The 20,808-nt window shown below is 47.1% G+C and overlaps 3 protein-coding genes across 3 annotated transcripts; 2 read left to right on the forward strand and 1 right to left on the reverse strand.

The window, feature by feature from the left end:
- The first annotated feature begins 332 nt into the window (after positions 1 to 332).
- LOC128306827 (26S proteasome regulatory subunit 6A-B) lies at positions 333 to 2,107 on the forward strand. The gene has a single exon (XM_053044447.1). The coding sequence runs from the start codon at positions 456 to 458 to the stop codon at positions 1,740 to 1,742; it is 1,287 nt and encodes a 428-aa protein (XP_052900407.1). The 5' UTR covers positions 333 to 455; the 3' UTR covers positions 1,743 to 2,107.
- Positions 2,108 to 2,113: 6 nt separating this feature from the next.
- Positions 2,114 to 5,619, reverse strand: LOC128306826 (protein sel-1 homolog 1). The gene is made up of 4 exons (XM_053044446.1): positions 3,764 to 5,619; positions 3,200 to 3,683; positions 2,928 to 3,132; positions 2,114 to 2,655 (listed from the first exon to the last, which is right to left on the reverse strand). Exons 1-4 carry the CDS (start codon positions 5,178 to 5,180, stop codon positions 2,263 to 2,265), a joined length of 2,499 nt encoding a protein of 832 aa, XP_052900406.1. The 5' UTR covers positions 5,181 to 5,619; the 3' UTR covers positions 2,114 to 2,262.
- A 3,721-nt stretch (positions 5,620 to 9,340) lies between these two features.
- LOC128306462 (ras-GEF domain-containing family member 1B-like) lies at positions 9,341 to 14,063 on the forward strand. Its single transcript, XM_053043984.1, has 4 exons — positions 9,341 to 10,589; positions 10,771 to 11,670; positions 11,859 to 12,262; positions 12,375 to 14,063. Exons 1-4 carry the CDS (start codon positions 9,924 to 9,926, stop codon positions 12,739 to 12,741), a joined length of 2,337 nt encoding a protein of 778 aa, XP_052899944.1. The 5' UTR covers positions 9,341 to 9,923; the 3' UTR covers positions 12,742 to 14,063.
- Positions 14,064 to 20,808: the final 6,745 nt, after the last annotated feature.

The following is a 20,808-nucleotide window of genomic DNA, read 5'->3' on the forward strand; positions in this document are numbered from 1 at the left end:
ATTCTTGGAAAACCTGCTTATTTCGAAGCGCGAAAAGTTAAATGCAAACGAAACGAAATTTACAAGCGATTACTACTTGCACGTGCATGTATTTAATAGCCTATTTATTATTGAACAGCATACAAAATCAGCTTTATTTCCAGTTCCAAGCAATTTCTGATTTTCGTTTTCATCGAAAATCGTTTGAACAGCAACTTTCCAAACATTGAAGTGGGTCGAGTAAACGGAAGAATTGTTTTCTTGGATTCGTGTCAAACAATCGGCTAAAAGTCCCGCAAGAATTGTCGATGTGCGTTGACAGCGTACAGAGAAATTTCAATAGTCATCTCGCAACGGATCAGTGAGTAGCTTTGCAGCACACAAGCAGAATCAGACACAAAGGCACCGTAACTAAATCGAATCGTTTGGGCAACTCATTCTTAACGCCACAATCGTCAGTGAAACTAATCGTAGCAATGGCAGGAAATTTGGAAGATCGTGAAATCTGGGAAGATTCGGAGGAGGCGCTCGGTGAGGAGGTTCTCCGGATGCCAACCGATGAGCTGGTCAATCGCACCCGGCTGATGGACAACGAGATCAAAATAATGAAAAGCGAGGTGGTCCGCATCAATCACGAGCTACAGACGCAGAATGAGAAAATTAAGGACAACACGGAGAAGATAAAGGTGAACAAAACGCTGCCGTACTTGGTGTCGAACGTGATCGAGCTGCTGGATGTTGATCCGCAGGAGGAGGAAGATGACGGTGCGGTGGTGGTGCTGGATTCGCAGCGGAAGGGCAAGTGTGCGGTTATCAAAACGTCCACCCGTCAGACGTACTTTCTGCCGGTGATTGGGCTGGTCGATTCGGAGAAGTTGAAACCGGGTGATCTGGTCGGGGTGAACAAAGACTCGTACCTGATACTGGAAACGTTACCGGCCGAGTATGATGCGCGCGTGAAAGCGATGGAAGTGGACGAACGGCCAACGGAACAGTACTCGGATATCGGAGGACTGGACAAGCAGATACAGGAGCTGATCGAAGCGGTCGTCCTGCCGATGACGCACAAGGACAAGTTTAAGAACCTTGGCATCCATCCGCCGAAGGGTGTGCTGCTGTACGGACCGCCCGGTACGGGTAAAACGCTACTAGCCCGTGCCTGTGCCGCACAGACCAAATCCACCTTTCTCAAGCTGGCCGGACCCCAGCTGGTACAGATGTTCATCGGTGACGGTGCGAAGCTGGTGCGGGATGCGTTTGCACTAGCAAAAGAAAAATCACCCGCCATCATCTTCATCGACGAGTTGGACGCGATCGGTACGAAGCGTTTCGACTCAGAGAAGGCTGGAGATCGTGAGGTGCAGCGTACCATGCTGGAGCTACTGAATCAGCTCGATGGGTTTAGTTCGACCGCCGACATTAAGGTAATTGCCGCCACGAACAGAGTGGACATACTCGATCCTGCTCTGTTGCGTTCCGGACGACTCGACCGAAAGATTGAATTTCCCCACCCGAACGAGGAAGCCCGGGCCCGTATTATGCAGATTCATTCCCGCAAGATGAACGTCAGCCCGGACGTCAACTTTGAGGAGCTTGCCCGCTCGACGGACGACTTTAACGGTGCCCAGTGTAAGGCGGTGTGCGTGGAAGCCGGCATGATTGCACTACGCCGTTCGGCCGTGTCCGTCATACACGAAGACTTCATGGACGCGATCATGGAGGTGCAGTCGAAAAAGAAGGCCAATCTGAATTACTTTGCCTAATCGAGCCAATTTAGTTTTAACATTTAAACTGTTTCTTTCCTTGCATAATTAATCGTCGAGTTTTCAAAATAATCGTGAAAACTCGTGAAAATATAATTGGTTTGAGATTCAGTCACTTCGTTGGACTCACTCCTTATGAAATTTGTTTTTGCTGGCTTTGTGTATTCTTTTTTTTTTTAAACAATCCGTTCTCTATAAAATACCAACAGCACTGTAACAAATAATTAAATTCTTATTCTTTTCCACTTTGATTAACTTGCAGTATAAAGAAATTGAAATAAAGTAGTTGGATGTGTAAGTTAAAACATACAGAGGTGAAAGTATTTCGGAGTATACAAAATACAACAGATTAAAAACAAACCACATTGGAATTACGGAAGCGTGATACGTAAACTTTACACGAGTGTGATAACTATTTAGAAACAAATGGTAATATCACAATATTATTTACAATTCTTTGCTTTCTCCTGTCCCAAAAAAAAAAAACAACGTACGCTAGATTTGCTTTACAATTTGCCCTCTAGTCAACGTTTTCATTTAACGTGGAATCAGCACGAGGCTCATTATTGCGGTTTGGTCGCGTTTCTGCGGAATCGGCACTGTTTGGATGGTTTGGTTCGCTCTCACCAGCGGTGGATGTGTCAGTGGTGGTACCATTACTAGTAGTTGCCGTATTAAGAGTTGTAGAAGTAGTGGCTGTAGTAGAGGAAACCGGCACGGTAGGAGCATTGCTCTCCGTCCTTGTTGGACGCGCTTCATTACCGGTTGGGTTTGGTGGTTCTGGTATCGATACCGGTACCGGTCGTCTGAAGTAAAGTCCTGCCCCGCACAATATTGTTATGACCGTGATCAGATACAGGTCCCAGTTGGAGGCAATATTTTCATCCAAGTTGAAAATTATTTTCAACGGTGTCTGGAAGAAACAATTGTACACAAACACACAAAAGAAGTTAAGAACTGTAAAACACTCTTAAGCAGCGTGAGATTTAGTGTAGCGTCTTTTGAATCTTTTGAGAAGAGTCACTTGTATGAATCTGCAGTGAAAAGTCTCTAAAGTTATGAGTCAACTCTCAAAATATTTAATAACTCCCAAAGATCGAATTGAATCATTATAGGATTCACGAATCCTCATGTATGATGGATAAAGGTCAAAAGATATTTGAAGAATTTTTAAATATACAGAACCTCTTTTAATGATTCGAGCTTGAAGAGAAGCTGCAGCTTGATGAGCGCTAGCGTGACGGGAACCTTCGCATCGACGCTGGAATCCGCGGCCAGATCGTAGCACCGCTTGGCAAGATGGATGTCCTTCTTCATGCCCAAACCTTGCTCGTGCATGTATCCCAAGTTGAACATTGCCTGCGCATTGTTTTGCTGCTCCGATGCCATTCTGAAAGACGAAGATTATTCGTTATCATCATTAGACCGTTGAGTGAGAGCGAAACTAAGCGACTTACCGGTAGTGAGAGGCGGCCATCTCGTAATCGATCAGTGTGCCCATCCCGTAGTAGTGATAGTCGCCGAGTTTAACCTGTGCCGCCGAATAACCCTGGGCAGCGGCACGACCCCAGTACTGGAGGGCACGCACTAGCTCCTCGCCACGATCCTTGAATAGGTTCACTTCTTCTCGATCGAGCAGAAAGCCGGCATTGCTCTGGGCCACCTCATAGCCCATCTCTGATAGAAGCGCGTACTGCATGAACGATTCCTCGAATCGGTACGATCGATAGTCCTGGTAGCCAGACATTAACCGATCCGCCCATTTGCCGCGTTCGGCGACATTCTTGAACAGTTCAACTGCGGTCGGACAAGACCGTATCATGCCGAGTCCGATCGCATGCATCTGGCCCAGATTGTAGAATGCCAGCACGTGGCCAGATTGGGACGCTAGGCTGAAGTATTTAATTGCCAGCTTAAAATCCCGCTGGACACCGATTCCACCTGGCGGAGGAGAGAGAAACGATCGATTAATATATTTTCTGCTTCGAAATTGCTGACATTTGTGTGCCTTCGATGCTTACTGTAGTACATATTTCCCAGCTGGAGTTGTCCATCGACCCAACCCTGATCGGCTGCCTTGGCGAAGTATTTAAGAGCCTTCATCGTATCCTTCCGTACGCCCTTACCATGCAGATACATGATGCCGAGCCCGCTCTGCCCAACCGGATTGCCTAGATCGGCCGCTTTTTTGAAGTACTTAATCGCCGTCTCGTTGTCCGCCTTGATGTTGTCGCTACCTTCTAGGTAGATTTTACCCAAGAATGCCATCGCAACCGCATTACCGGCATTGGCCGCCTGGCTAAAGTATTGTAGCGCCCGCTGATGGTCAAGCGGTATGCCCCGGCCACCCTGATAGTGGAGTTGACCCAATCCAACCTGCGCCTGCACGTCACCCTTGTCCGCCAGCAGTTGATAGTAGTCGATCAGATCGTTATCGAGGATGCCGGAGCTAGGTCCGGAATTGTCCACCTCGTCCAGCAGTCGGATCCGATGTACGGCGGCACCGCCGGAAAATGTAACCTGCGATGCTACCTTTGTTGCCACCTTGCGATAATACTCGAGGGCAGTTTCGCAGCTATTTGGCACACCGACGCCGGCCCAGTACCGGTAGCCGAGTGCCATCTGGGCCCAGGAGTTTTCACCTGCCGCCGCTAGCGTGTAGTAGAGCAGTGCCTTCCCCTGGCTGACGTTAAATCCGATCCCGGCCGCGTGCATAAACCCGAGCCCCATCTGCGCATCTGGAAGGCCTTCTTCGGCAAGTTCGAGAAACGTTTGCTTCGCTGCCTCAATATCCAGCGCGACCGGGCTGCCGAGCAACTGCGCCCAGGCGACGTGGCTTCGGGCCAGTGGGTGTCCTTTAAATGCCGCCTCCACCATAAGCTTGTGACCGAGCAAACGGTCTACACGGGTTTTGTTCAGCACACTGAGTGCCCGCTCGTAGATCTTGTGCGCCTCGGTAGCCTCCTCGCTCGGTGGTACCAACTCCGCACTCTGCCTACCCTGCTGCTGCTGCTCGATCACCTCGATCTCGTTCACGATGTTCTGTATCATCACCTTCTGCACCTCCAGCATGTCGTAGAGCACGCTCGGGATTTTCTTGCTGTCCTTCTCCTTGCTCAAATCCGTTATCTGCACCAGCTTGATCGTGTCGAGGTCCATCTTTTCCCATGGATGTTGCTCCTGGTCGATGCTGCCCGGGCCCTTCTGCTCCTCGTCCAGCTTTATTAGCCCTTCGGCAGACTTGCGCTGGTTGGTCGCACCAGTTTCCACCACCCGCTCGTTACCGGGCGGTGCCTTCTTTTCACCCTCACCGTCGTCCTGCGGGGACTGGGCTTGCAACTTTACCGTCTCTGCGTTCGATGCCCGCACACACCACGGTACTCCGTGCGCGATTAGCAGCAGTGCCGCGAGGGCATAACACCTGCCGCCCAGCCACATCACCCTGTTTGCTGCTCAACCTCCTCCTCCAGACAAAGTTACTTAATCTACGAACCTTCACACACGCCGATAATGGGATCGGTCGGTTACGGTCTTACGGCGGTGTCCCGACGTGTATTGTGATGTCTTGGGTTGATTGATGCACAAGAGTCGTGTTTAGGAAAACCGCCGCGTATTGTTTTGCTGTCCTTTCCCCTGCTTTACTGACTGATTGGGTACTTTCTACCGATTGCGTTAAATAAAAAGTTGCTCGACATTTTTAAGCACCTGTCACTGGTGTCGAAAAATGACGTGTCTCGGTTTTACACGACTGTTGTTCTATCGATATGCGTGTGTTTGATGACAACATTGCACCGTCTGCTAGACAAACAATAGAACTTCACTAGAGATTATCGACAGCAGCACGACAACCCGGAGCCATCGCGATGCAGTGTTGCACTGTGCAGTAGAACATTTGGATTAAAAGTACCAAATATTATTTCATTATTATAACAGAAAAAAGGATATTTGTTTTGGGGAAAATCACCACTATGTTGTAGAAAAGTAGCCGCTGGGAAATGGGGTGGGATTTTTTCTTTATTCTCCAAAATATTGCTGATACAGATTGCATTGGTTTGGCAACACTGGTCACGCAATAGGAGAAACTTTTGACAGCTCTAGTCCCACGAATCCGTCAGCTGTCAAATGGTTGGTATAACTGGTATAGAACGAAAAAACATGCTTTCGAACCGCGAATCAACAGTTTGGGAAATTATTTAATTTGAATTATATTTATTCGAAATGTATACAAAGGACTGCATTAGATAAATCAATAGATAACACCTCCTTTAATAAACATACACACTCTTGTGTGTCTTTTAATATAAGCAATAACTTTCCTTTCATAACGTCTGAATTGTGGAATATCCTGCTCCAGCATGTACAGTACGCAATTCCACTCAGCAAGACGATTTGAAGACTTGATGAATCAAACGTTCGAGGACTTGAACCAAAAACAAGGAAGGATGGCGTACGGTTTGAAGATGTCTATCCTTCGTACGTATCCTGATGCACGTTTCCCCCATTCGACAAGCATCCTGGGACAGCGTTTGCGCAGTAACTCCAAAGGTTTCGCTACACCGTGTTGAACGGTATTTAGTTTCATGTGTAGGGTTCTCCCAATGGCTATAATCAACAAAAGGGAAAGACGACTTTTTTATACTTCTAGTGTATAAGGTTTTTTTTGTCTGAATGAAGCGTCTCCGTTTTGTACCGACAATAAAGTGTGCATACATTAGCGGGCATGAGGAAATAGTAGTCGGTAGCAATAGTAAACCGAATGGAATTGTTGTGCAGAATCTATTGTACTGACGCCTGTGTCGAATAGTAGGTGGGCTGAGCCAGTGTTCATTTAAAAAAAAACCGGAAATTCCTCGTTACAAGTGCACTCCAACTCCGGTTTCTGGGGTTCCTTGGTTTCTGGAACCATGAACTCAACAACTGTACCGGCAGCGACGGCACCGTCAACAGCCACCGGTCCCTCAGCCTCATCGGTACACCCGAAAAAGCCACCGGTACCAGTGAAACCACGTTCGATTCCTCCCCCACCAAATCCACTGCTAGCGTCGGCAGCGTCATCGCTAAACACTCCCAAGGGTAGCATCAGGACATCGCTGCTAGCGCAACGGCTGGAGGAAACGCTGCGTTTGGGCCTGGGGGAACTCGATGTCGTACAGCCGGTGCGTCACGTTAAACCAAGCTGCCCAAACGAAGATACAACCGGCAGGCAAAGCGTTCCCGGTGGTGATGCCGATGCGAAGCTGAAGAAACAATCGGCGGACGAGCACAACTTGCAAGCGGCACTGCAGGCGGAAATGCGTCGTCAGTGCGGTAGCATCAAGGCACGATTTCTTCTCGAACGACGACTACCTCAAAATGGGAGTGTTGCGAAAGAAAAGGAACTCGTTAGTCACGTAAGTAGAACTGTTTATGCTTGTTTACTGCGCTTTTGGAGTACATGATGTTCTTCTCAATTTTCAACCACCGTCAGCAAATTCCAGGGTAGTGGATTTGATTATAACCTTTATTAAACTCGAGTAATCTCAGATAGTTTGAGGAGGTTGGGATATTGGTGTTCAGTTTACAATGTTTACCTCCTGAGCTGAACCAGAGATCAAAGTAGTGGATATCTACAAACGGATAGTATTTTTTTTTCCTAGGTAGAATCTTCGTTTGAAGTTTTTATACCAACAGGTAAAACATTCATCAACGTTATAGAGAAGTGTCTTTTGAGTTCTAACCTCCTAGAATGCACATAAGTTATACAGAATAGTGCGTGAATGAACAAGAAAAAAACTTGAGACGATGTCTGGGTGTCAGTTCTACAGCAAATGGTACCCAGCATGCAAAAGACAGCCGGACGGGCTAACATTGTCGATTTACGCTACACAGTTCAAGAGTGCACGTGTTTTTAAGGCGTTTTTACTACATTATGGTCAGCAATTTTATCTTATATGACTTTAAGAAGATTTTAACTAATTTTACAAACACGTTTTATTAACATTCAGACGATTTTTCAACATTTTGCAAGTTTTAGCCCACCTTCGGGGGCATTGCTATTGTTGATGTTGGTACCTTGGGCAGCATATTGGTTGTCACACCTTCACCAAGAAGAAGAAGAAGAAGCTCACGTAAACAACACGAGTGAAGCCGCTGCAGAAACGAACGAGTTTTATCTGCAATTATATAAAATGCAGTTGTTTACATGCAAAAAATAACAATGAGGAGTCTTCTGCATCTGCTACCATAGCGAAAAAAGCCTTATTCGCTTCTTTATCACCGTCATGTTCGTGCAACCGGTACCACCGTCATGATCATGCTGCCGGCAGATCCAAAGGAATGAAAGAAATGAACGTGCTTTTTTACCATGATTCAGGTCCATCTTGTACTAGAAGAGGGTCCTTAACCTTTAGATGATCCTTTTACATCGCACAACAGCTCCAGTGCCATCTCACAGTGGTTAAAATGGGTTACAATTTTCATCACCGCATCCGACCTATGAATGTGCATGTGATATTTTTTGTCGTGAAAGTTAAATTATTATCGCACGTTTGGTTGCAAGCAGAACTCTTGTTACATTATATTTGCCCCTCTGATGTATTCACAATAGTTTACGCTACGATCACACGAAAACAAGACGAGACAAACTCATGACGGTTTGATGACGGTAATGATGATGCTGTTCCACTGGAATCAGTGTCCGAAAATGCATGTAAAATAGAGACTATTTATACCTTCATTAAATTCAGGAAACACTTTTCGCTGAGGCCGAGGCTTCAACGAAACCAAAATACATACCGACCTTTAACTGCACCATCAATTTGGTGCATCTAGTGCAAATTCATGACGAAGACATACACAGCAGTGCATATTTCGCTTGACTCCATCATGGGTGCTTTTATAGCCCTATATTAGCCCCCAATTCAACACAGACGTAAAAGACAAATACATAACACATTAGAGATTCAAACACATACAATACGAGTTCGATTCTAAATATAGACAGTAAAATGATTGGGGGATGCATAGAAGAAAAAAAGAACTGGTAGGGAATGGTGGGAGAGGGGGGAAGGGATGGAGCTGAAAATTTTGTTTTTGGCAGCGTTGCCAATTTTTTGGCTACTGCAAATGTCAAAACCTGCCTTAGCCATCGTTATTCGGGCGCCCGAAGGTACCAATTTCGGGCGCCCTGCGGGAGCATTTTCGGGCGCCCTTTCGTGTGACGTTTGGAGCTTGGGTATTGAAATTCTCAAAAATTGGTTCCGTCTTGTGGTTGGAACCGATTAACTTTAGCAGGAAAACCAACCCATAACGAGTTCATGCAATTTATGTAAGGGAAATGATAAAATCTAGGCGCAACTTCCAACTTTCTCTGGACCAACCGTCGCATAAATTCGTTGCATTTTCGCGACATGCCAAATATTCGTGCTCAACGTTTTGCGACCGTGTGTCTTTCCCCGGCAGCAAACTTCACCCCGTTCCGTTTATGCTGCTCAGTTGAATGTTCTCCTCTTCCAACTGTCAAACGCACGAAAACACAGCAAAAGCAACAAAAAAGAAAATACTGTACACACACAGCAAGGCACACAAGAACAAAAATACATGACGCTATCCCTCTACGGGTTGTGTGGTTGCTGTGGTAGGCGATGGGTGAACTATTGGATTTGGTCGTAAAACGCGTTATTTAAGTCAACTTTACGGTCCGGGTGCTGCCGTACGGAAGGGTTGCCCGGGCGTAAAACTCACCCGTCCCTGTACAGAAGTGATTACGGTGCCAGAACAGGCCACCCGCGTGTGTTTGCTCAATACGTCGAACAGAAAAAAAATGTTCTCCAGTCGACTCGCAGCGCTCAACTATTTTTGGCATTGATTTTATGACCGTGTAGTATTTTGTTTCTCGGGTTTTCCACCGAGAGAAGTATTCTTTATTTTCCCCCCGCTTCGCGATTTATCCGTGACCGATGAGATCAGACCGCTCTGTTCTGAATGCGGCAATTATTAAGTATTAGTCATTTACATACTGTGCTTGTGAGACGTGCTAGAGGTTCTCTCGTTGAAGTTTGTGAAAGAAAGGCGAGCAAAGATATCGATACAATCAATCATCTCCTCGAGCAACCTGTTCCGGTTTTCGGGACGGACGATACGATGCGTACAACGCGTTAATCCTCCTCCCAGCGGCACAAACATCAACTCTCCGCCAAAACCATGTCCAACACGATTGAAGACGATGCCGCGATACAAGGGCAAAATGTGCTTGAACGGATTAGCTCACTGCTCAACGGTGGTTCGTCCGGTTCGTCTACAGGGGCGACCGGTACAACATCTGCCGCACCCAGCACGCTGGTGCTGGAGGACATCTCGCAAACACGAACCGTCCACGAGGAGGAAATACTGCTCATCAACGGTATACCGGTACGCCTTCCGGCGGAAAACTCCGACCACAGCACGGCGAGTGATGGCACGGACGATGACGCCGTTTCGATACGCGACGCTTTGCGGGCCGGAGAGATTCCATCCATCTTAGTATTAAACCGCATAATCGAGAAGCTGCATCGGAGCAATACGGGCCCGGGTATGGTGGTTGCCGTCGAAACCTCGCTAACCGTGTCGAACTGCCGCAAAACGACGGAAAAGTGTGTCGTGCAACCGATCCCGACCGGGCGCACCGGTGACCCGGTGGTGAACCCGTGGGAGGTGACCGAGGAACGGGTCGAAAAGCAGCTTTACAACAGCCGTACGGTCGAGATGACCGAGGGTTACAGGGGACCAGCGGACGGTAGCATGGCGAACCAGAAACACTGCTGGCCAAGCGGTAGCGTAGACTCGGGCCAGTGGACCGAAACGGACGCACCGGAAATAAAACACGCTGCGGTAATAAAAGCTGGTGCGGTTTCGTGGAGCGTGTTTATTAAATGCTGCCCCACCCAACATCCACAATCCAGCATCACAGTTCTTTTTCTTGTTTTCTTTTAAAGTATTAGCACACACACACACACGCACTAAATGAGATTTTTTGTTGTTCCTTTTCTTGTATGTCTCATTAATTTTGCAGGATCCTCAGTACACGAAGGCGGACGACCTGCTGCTACACTACACCGAAGGTAACCTAATATCGGGTTCGCTGGACGGACTGCTGACACATTTTACGCCCACCGTCTCGTACATTCCGGACCGTTCGTTCATCTTTACCTTCCTGCTTGCCGCACGTCAGTTCCTGCGCCCGGACGAAATACTGGAGAAGACGCTCCGTGCGGCGTTGACGAACGGTGGCACATCCAACCTGCCCCATCTGCTCGCCGCCTGGATGCATGACTTTCCGTACGACTTTCGGGATGAGCGTATGATGCGGCTGGTGCGCAGCTTCACGGAGCAGCAATCGTCCAACGCTTCGCTCCCGCACGACCAACCGGACCGTGCCCGGTCATCGAACCGTGGCTCGGTCCGCGAGCGGAGTACACTGTCCCGTGCGCTGCGACGCCTCGCACACCAACTGGCCAAGCTGGAAAAATACGAGCTGGAAAAGAGCAACCTGCAACAGCTAAAGTACGGTGCGGATGAGTGGAAAACGGCCCCGTCGCTGGTCGAGCTGGCGAGCGGTTCGCCCGTACTGATGGCCAACACACTGACCGCCATCGAGGCGGAACGGTTTTCATTCATCGGGCTGGAAGAATTTTTCCCCTCGCCGTGCAGCGGTACGTCCAGCGGTTCCGGGTCGAGCTACCGCGCTGGTACGACCGGCAGCAATCTGCTCGCGTACGTCCAGTGGTACAACCGGTTGACGTACGTGGTCGCGACAGATATACTGCGTTCGCCGCGCAAACGTCACCGTGCCCGGGCGGTGGAGTATTGGATCGAAACCGGCAGGGAATGCTTTAATCGGGGCAACTTCAATAGCCTCATGGCCATCATCGCTACCCTTACCGGTGGCCCAATAGGACGGTTAAAGAAAACGGTAAGCTAAACCATCGGTGAAAGCAGCAGATTTGAGGGACTAATGTAGTGCTGTTGAAAGCCTCCTTTAAAAAATGAAATATCAATGAAAAGTTTGTTTCAAACAAATGTTTCATATGAATTACTCCTCTCAAGAGAGAAATACAGTACCACAGTACTAACGCGAAGTTATTTATTTTGCTCTTTCAGTGGACGAAGGTTACATCGTCGTCGTCGTCGCTACTGTCCGGTATGACGTCGTCGAGCATGATTTCCAGTGCCAGCGGGATCGGTAACAGCTCTTCCACGTGCAGCAGTGCGGCTGGCGGTGGCCGCCAGCAACTTGCCATTCTCGAGCATCAGGCCGATCCGACAAACAACTTTGCAACGTACCGTGCGACACTACAGGCGGCGGCCTGGCGCAGCTGTCCTGCTAGCTCTCGATCCTCCTCCACGTCCTCTTCCAGGTCGTCGCAGGAAAATTCGTCTTGCTCGTCGGACGACGGGCAGGGTCAGACGAATGCGAAGAAAGGTTCCGCTGTCGCGGTGTTGCCGTTCTTCAGCCTGCTGCTAAAAGATCTACACTTCTTAAACGAAACCAGTGGCAGTTCGATGTAGGTAGTCTTATAAATGCGTCTGATCATCTGTTTTGTATTTAGTTCTTACTCATATATTAGAAGAAGAGTTGTAATTTTCTAAATTTCTGATTTTTTGAATTATTTTCAGCCTCCCGAATGGACACATAAATTTCGATAAATGGCGTCAGCTAGGCGAACGGTTATCGGAGGTACGCCGCTGGCAGCGGCAGAGCAGCTATCAACGCCGTTGCCGGCTAGGTCGGCGGCACAAATCAGTCACGTCGGCCGAGGTAACAGCGCTGCGTGATGCCATCGAGCGGGGCGCTGTAATAGGCGACCGAGACACGAACGGTGCGCACGAAGCATCGAAAACGGGCCGTGATCACACAGATGGCGGTAACGATGACGGTGAGCGCGGTGCGGCCGCACTAGCCAAAGTGAGCTACGAGCGGGAAGCACCGGAAGGTGCGGTAGAGAAATCCCACTGGAAATCATTACAACAGTATCATGCTTAAGAGGGTTAAGTTATACGTATGACAGTAAGGGAGCAAAGAACAGTATAGGCCGATATCGCGTAAGTCATTATCTATTTATTTCATTTATGTGTTTTTTTAAAACAAAGTATATTTATGTAACAGATGTATGTGTATTTTTTAAAAAAATGGTAACAGTAGCGAGGGAATGCGATTAGAAGTCACCTAGGTATTGTGATTTTACAGCTTATTATTTTAAAAACATTGTTTTTAATACCTTTTGGGTAGGGATTTCGGGCAGACTAGGGCAGCCACTAACACAACGGGTGGGTAGTTTATAGGAGTGTACATTTAGTCGTGTATGTCCCATACGCCCACTGGCAGCAACTTCATCCTTAGGTAATAGGAAGTTAGCAGATAGCGAGGGGCCGTGCATTGCCAAACCATTCATAAACAGCTGCATTCCGTAAAGAAATGGTTGCAGGAAAGGGAAGCGAATCAGGTAATCTCATTAGACGAACCGATGGCGGCCAATGTTTGCCAATCAATCGACAGATCCGGAGTCTTGGACGACTCCGTTTTGCCCTAGTGCAGGTGCATTTTTTTATGTTAGCTTGGTAGGATAAATTACTTTCCACATCAGTATGCTACTCAATCTCAGTAGAAATGGTGGTCCGGTACTGTGCGACCATCATTTGTAGCCAAACAGCAACGTAAAGAAGCCAGATGTATTATGCTTTGTTTTTCGTCGCATCCCATCATCATCCCGGGGGGAGGGGAGCCATACGATGGCGGATGGGGGACATCCATCGTTTTTTTATGTAAACCGAACGAACGTGAATTACCCTTTTGACACATTTATACACAAATTCACGCATCGTGCGGGATGATGATGATGGTGGCGGTAACTGGAATAGCACAAAACCATGGAAATATTAAGATTTCACTTTCCAACCCAAACCCCCACTCCACCCGACATTCCCTCTTCTCTCCCCCACCCAAAAAAAAAAACTAACGAACAACCGCCGGTCAGTCTTTTTTAAAACAAAACTAACGTAACGAAAACAAAGCAAAAAAAAAAACAAAAACAAAAAAAAACAAAACACAATTCACACATGTATTCCGGATATTTATGTGTAGTGGCAAAAAGAGAGAAAAAAAAGGATTAAAGAAAAGCAAAACAACAATCGAAAAAAAAAACGGACACGAAGAGTTAGCACAGAAACCGCACACTCACACACAGCCAATAATGTGTGCTCACGGGCTCGATTTTTTGCATAATGACATAATCATAAAATTAATTTCCAGTCATTAAATATTCATATGTACGGTGGAGTTCAATAAATAGACGAAGGCTTAAATTATTAATTGAGGGACGTTGCGTTTTTTTTTGTAACAGTGCGAGTTATTTTATGGTTTCATGGTTGTTAAAGTATAGGTTGATGAGAGAATAGCTCCCACCTACAAAGAGCTATACGATGATTTTATTGGATATTAGTAGCTCGTAATGTAAAACGCTCAGTTGGTCCCATTTGAAAGAACTGTAGATTCACATTTGCCGAACTGGAGCTGATTCTAAACAATACGCCGTGGAATTCTTTTTCGTGGAAAGGAAAGGTTGATATCTTTAGTGCTACGGTCACAAAGCGTTTTCTGAAAATTACGTGGAAAACCATTTACTTTAATATTTCGCAATCGTCTGCAAGCGATCACGCATGATTTTAGGCGAATGAAAGGACATTCTATCTCTAGCTTATTTAACCAACTATCTAGTTGCCGAGATCTCAACGACTGCGTTCATTGATTTCGGAAACTTCATCCTGATAAATTATTATAACTCTGATTCAGATTCATGAATCTGAATGAAAGAATCGGAATCTCAATTTAAAAGATTCATGAATCTTCTAAGATTTTTATATGTTGTCCAATGTATATAGCCTCCATGAGCTTATCCCCACCATAATCCGCCTCTGCTCTGAGGATTCATACAGGTTTTGAGAGTCGTTTCCTAATTTGAATGACTCTTCATTAAAGATTCATATAAATGACTCTTCTTAAAAGAATTCTTTAAGCAGAACAACAATTGTGACTTGTCTAAATATTAAAATTCAACTGCAAATTGAATGACCTGGTTTCAATTCCTGATTCGAATGACTCCTCACTAAAGATTCATATGAATAACTCTTCTCAAAGGATTCATTAAGCCTAACACAAGTATTATTCACCATAGCTTTCCAATGACTCCTGATGACCTTCTTGTCCAAAGACACCCAACAGGTGGCGCAGAAAGTCAACATTAAAGATGATTATCACACGGTACCTTGACACTTATGGAATAACTAACCACCAGCTAATAGCTTTAATGCCCGGGTGTGTGCCGCATCCAAATGTGCGCTCGGTAACCAACTCGCTACGTCTAAATCAGCTACGCGCGCTGCACTAATCGAAGCTAATTACCCGCCAGACTTTGCGTTGCGTTGCCATTTTCAGCACCTGCGCTTGCAACTACTCGCCCGTCTGTTGGTTTTATTTGTTAGCGCCGCCGTGCTTTCGCGCTGCTTCGCGTTCGATACGCGTTGAACGCGTCGATAAGCGGCCACCTGTTCTCCGAACACGGTTGCACGTTCTAAGCAACACGCGTTTTCGGCCTCGCCTAAAAGAGACACATGGCGGATCGCACCAGCCGGCACGGGGCAACCTTTCGTGCTGAATTTTAATGAAGGCATCCTGGTGTACATACTTTTTTTTGTTTGATGCCTCCTCGTTCCAACTCCCTACACTGTACCGTAAACCAGTCCCCCTTCGGGGTGTATCTTTCGGGGTGGCTGCTTGGCTGATTAATTATGCGAAAATATTCGCACAGGTTGTGTGAGCACCCGAAGTTGGCACAGTGCCGGCCAGTGCCTTTACTCACACCTTTATACCTCGAGAGATGCCCCCCCTCCCTTCCCTCTCCTCCCACCCTCCCAATGCATGAAAAAAAGGAAACCAGGTAATCTGATACCGGGAGGATGTCACCTGTTTGTCAGGTGGAAAGGTTGGGTTGGTACGTATTAGGAATGTAGATGAGATGAGATGCAAACGCAACCATTGCGCACAAGTTGGGATGACGGGAGAACCGGGAACCGTCCGCCACCGTAAGAGGTGATGAAAGCTAAACAAAAATCATTATTCATAATTCAGTACGACGCGAGGCAGTGACCGCACGGTACTTTTCGGAAATTTTCGGATCCCACGGCTGTGCTGTGGGTTGGGGCAACTGATAATGGATGTAAGAGACGTGGAAGCATGTGGGGAATGAAAGGAAGAAAAAAACGAAACTCAGGTGTGCTAACGCGCTCTGTCAGATCGACCCAGGTGGACTGGATCTTCGCCGGTATTGATGAGGGTGTATCAGGTTGATGGTTTTGGGTTAGACGAAAAGCAGGGGGGCGGGGAGATGGGTGGAAGAGGGGGGGGGGGGGGGGTATCGTGTACCCGAGACCCGGACTAAAAACACTTGCAATAAAAATAATATGCTGATGGTGTGATGAGGAGGATAATAACAAAATGCACACAACCCCACCTTTAGACGACCCGGGCTCTCTAGATCAAAGAGAGCCAACCAAACCCGGGCGGTGGATGTATGTGAGTTGGGGTGGGCTAAAATTACCAAAACCGTGCGCTTCCGAATTTAGATCCTTGTCGGTGGGAAAAAGATGTCTCACCTGGGTGGGAAATTCGTCCCAATTTCGCCCAAATTTCGCCCTCATTTCGCCCGCCTCCCTCAAGAGGACAAAACACGCGAACTTCTTGATGCTTCTATCGATACATTGAAATCGATACAATCCAATTCCCTGGAACCCTCACCCAACCTCGGGGGTGGTTTGGGGTTTGGGTGCTTTCCCCTGCACAAGGATTGGGAAAACCTTCCAGCGTCACTGATTAGCAGTGTGTGTCCCGCTGCGGCTAAAAACCTCCCGCAACTTTCACTCTGGTTGCGAAGAAAGCAAACCCATCAATCGATGGAATGCCATCGTCATCCGAGCCACCGAGCGAACAAAGAAACCCGCCGATGGGGCCCGGGTAATGCTCTGCAGAAATTAACGAACCCCTCCCGGCAAATGGGTGGCGCCCAACATTAAACGTGCGTGCCGGGCGCCAGCGGATTGATGGTGCTGGCGAAATAAATGTGCCAAAAAATGGTCGCCCGCTGATAGCGATACAATGGTGCCCGTTAATGGGCTTAATCGATGTGTAAAATATGTAAATTTAATAAGAAACCAAGTGCACAAGCCGCGTGCTGATCGCGCTCCGCGAACGACACAAAGGAATCACGGCGAACAAAATAAAAAAAAAAAAACCACCCCCAGCTCAGCCCACCATTAAATATGTGACTCATAATGGCGTTAATAAAAAAAAAAATGACAGTAACACAATGAATCTGTGTCATAACATTACGCTGTTTCACGGATTTAACGGTGCCGTGCGGTTGGGGTGCCGGGCCGGGCGTCTTTCGATCGATGTGTTTCTGTGGCCTGTGGTCCCCCTGGGTTGCGTTGCTGTGATGTATGTGAGTCACCAGCGTGCGGCACAAGTACGTGCAAGATGGCCCCGTAAGTCGTCGACAGTTACACACGATTTATGCACGGCATTTTTCTGTCCCGTTTGTATCGCTCGGTTGGTTGCACCAGGAAGCAGGCGTGGGTCAGATTTTCAGAATTTTGATTTCCTGCGCTTCCTCCCGGAGGGCATGGAACGTGACCGACGAACGGTTTTCTTGAGTGTGTGTGTATGTGTCTGTAGGGAGGGAAATTCAAGTCTTTGTGTTCTGGAACGAATTTTGGGGGAAGGAAAAAGCCATAATAATCGAACGAATTGTATAAGTCGGCGAATGGGATGTACAGTTTAAGACGACTTTGTCTGATGGATGTACTGCACTGTATCCTCCACCCTGTAATCTTCCCATCCGACATCCGGCAGCTCCACGCCGTCTCAACTCAAGAACGGTCAAAAGTGTCGCTGTGTTTCCAACATCGCTGCATCTGGCAGCCTGCTACTACGCTTCAACGGTGTACAACACTAAAGACACTCCTTTCCTCAACGCTTTTTGGGACCAAACTGTCAGAAGTGCTCTGTCGGAGCAAAACAAATTCGATACCCACGGCACAACGCGCATTGTCTTCAGCGTGGTTACGGTTTTCCGTGCTTCTGCTTGAAATTTCCTGAAGGATACTTACGTTCCCTTTCCCCCTTTTTAGGTCTACCAGGAACTGTAGGTACAATTGTTTGCTTATCCAAAACACACAGCGGATCGACTGAAGAGCAGTGGACAATTTGCCGCACTTTGTTAGCGTTGACAATTGTCTTGCGGTCAATGCAGCTGGTAATGGAGGGCATGAGAGGGAAGCAGAGTGCTATGTGGACTGTCCTGACCGAGGTTATGGTGGCTACCTACCAGACCTAACCTTCCCAAAACAGTAAAGTCAAGTTGCGCTGGGTATTAACACTTGTGATTCACGGCTCGCGTTAAAATTGAATAAGCTTTAGTAGCTTTTTTTATTGTACCCATTACAACAAACCATCATCAAACGTGATTTGAAGCTTGGAGACGAAACGGTGCAGTGAATTAACCTCACAATTGCAGTTTCGCTGTTTTTTTGTATCTCTGAGGAAACGACCTCATTCAGTGGTCGGCAAAGTACGGCAACAGTATCATTTCAGATCACCAATTTGTTTCCAGAAAACTTGATCCAAAGTTGCTCTTCTTCATGCTCGGTTGTATTTCATGCTAAGATGCTGGAAATTCAGCATTAATTGGGCACTTGATTTAAGTCGCGTTGAAGATGCGTGAGTTCTCCTGATTTAACTTCAAGATCCAAGGGTCCTAGGATATCCAAGAGTTCGACACAAGTTCGATAGAAGATTCCACCTCTAGCAGAAATTCGAGGACTCCAGTTAAAAAAAGGGAACTTCACATGGGAGGCATTTGGACTCAGGTCAGAAATCCGTTTCCAGGAAACCTGGGTCCAGAGCTGCACTTCTTCATCCTCGGTTGTATTTCATGCTAAGATGCTGGGATTGGGAGCTGGATTTCAGGCGCACAAATCTCACAGTATATCTAGGATATCCACTAGGTCGACACAAATTCGATAGAAGATTCCAGATAGAAGATTCATATCTGAAGTTTGAAAGGAGTTCGTTAGAAGTTGTCATCTCTTGTGGACATGAGACACCTCAGGTACTAATGACAGAGTTTAAGACAAGAACTCTGGTGATACTATTGGTGGGACTTCACATTCTTGGTGACCGACTTAGCAATAATATACTAGGAACTAAAGCATTTCGCATCTCTAAAGTTTCTTAGTAGCTCATAAGTTTTTAGAACTTGAAGACGTGACGTTTAGTAATACTGTAAGCACGTGTGAATACATTCGAGTAAGGTGATATATCCACTAAACAAAAAATTTCCAAACGCATAACAAATGTTCGGGATAATCAAGTACACATGTTGGGGTTTCTAATACTAAAATAATGGATATTGCTGTGATAATGGGCACAGTCTGTGCCGAAAAAGTTTGCCAAACACTGACCTAACCTCAATCCGGTTTTGCGATGTTGCGAGCTGTGATGTTGAGAGAGGGAGTAAAATGGAGGGTAGAAACGGGGGGGAAAAAGAAGCATCACAAAAAAATGGATGAAGTAAAACGAATTTCCGGCCTCCGGGGTTCGAGGATAATAAAAGCACATGGTAAATATAAGCGGAGGGTAGGTACAAATAAAACCCCACCATTGACAAGTGTTGCTCAAATCGACTACTCTCGTCCCTTCTGCACACTCGCTTTTTCCCTTCCCAGTGCGACTGTTTCGTTGGTCAACGATCGAATGGATAGATGACACCATTTTGGCTGGGCCATTTTGCTGACCGGAAACCGGATGCTGCCCGGCATGATGGAAACCGTCCAGTACTCGATCGTTTTGTAGGTATTGCGCGGTGTTGCAGCGTGTACCTTTTTTTTGGGGGGGGGGTTGGTGCTAAGCGTTGAGGTCGTTAGTCGCGCCATGCTTTAAACGTATCGATCAATGGAAGCCGGACCAGAAATAACTCGGCACAGATGGTGGCCAGCAGCACACTAAAATAAATAAACTAAACAGTACACGCCGCACGTGCTGCTATTTGGCGGGGACAGAAATGATGTATCTTTTACGTGTGTCGCGGGCGCTTGCTGGCGGTTGGAGTTTGACGTGACGTGTGCGAGTCGTAATTTGGTGATCGAAAAAAGCAGAATTTATTAGGGCGGGAATGGGAGGCCCCAACAAGAAAAAAAGGGAAGAGCACAACAGCAAGCACACATACTTTCGAAACATCTGCAACCGTATAACTCATTACGCTACGCCGCAAACCTCACAAAAACAACAGCTTGTGACATCCCGGCCAGGGAGGGAATGTGTGTTCGAATGTGTCCGGATGTTTGTTGTCCAGACGACTGGCAAGCTGTCGGTGCTTTAGCATTCTTTCCCACCACGACAGACGTTGTTTGCGTTGACAGGGTGGGTGGGTGGTGTGGGAGGGGTGAGTTTTTTTGATTTGCTCTGTAATCGGCCACCCATTAGCGCAATCCATCCGCCTTGCTTTACGACTTTCCGATCCGCGAACATGGCCACAGTGTGTTGCTTAAATAAAGCCCCCCTCCCCCTTTCTTCCCCCTCCTCACCAACCCCCCTCCCACCCCGGTGTTTCAATTCTCACTGTAAAGAAAAGGGGTTTGGCAATGGTGGATTGCAAATTGCAGCCCTGTTGGGCTAACAAGCTCGGCTTTCGGCACTTGTCGAAAAGTTCGTTACTGGTTCGACCGGTTCGGTTTGTCGACCAAAAATTATCTCGAAACGATGGGAAGGAGGGAGGAAAGGGAGGAGGTTGGGGGGGGGGGGGATGAATGTAAGGAAGAAGAAATTATCTCCACCGTAGCGCACGTTTGGTTTTGGTTGCTTTGGGGAGGGGGGGTGGATAAATAGGGGTGCGTTTTGGTTGGAGATGTTGCGGGCTGAGGATTTACGGCAATTAGTAAAGTTAATTTAACTCACAAGAGGGAATGCCAATCTCCTCACTTCCCGTTCCGCAAAAACTTC

This window comes from Anopheles moucheti, chromosome X (assembly GCF_943734755.1).
Source record: "Anopheles moucheti chromosome X, idAnoMoucSN_F20_07, whole genome shotgun sequence".
Lineage (NCBI taxonomy): Eukaryota > Metazoa > Arthropoda > Insecta > Diptera > Culicidae > Anopheles > Anopheles moucheti.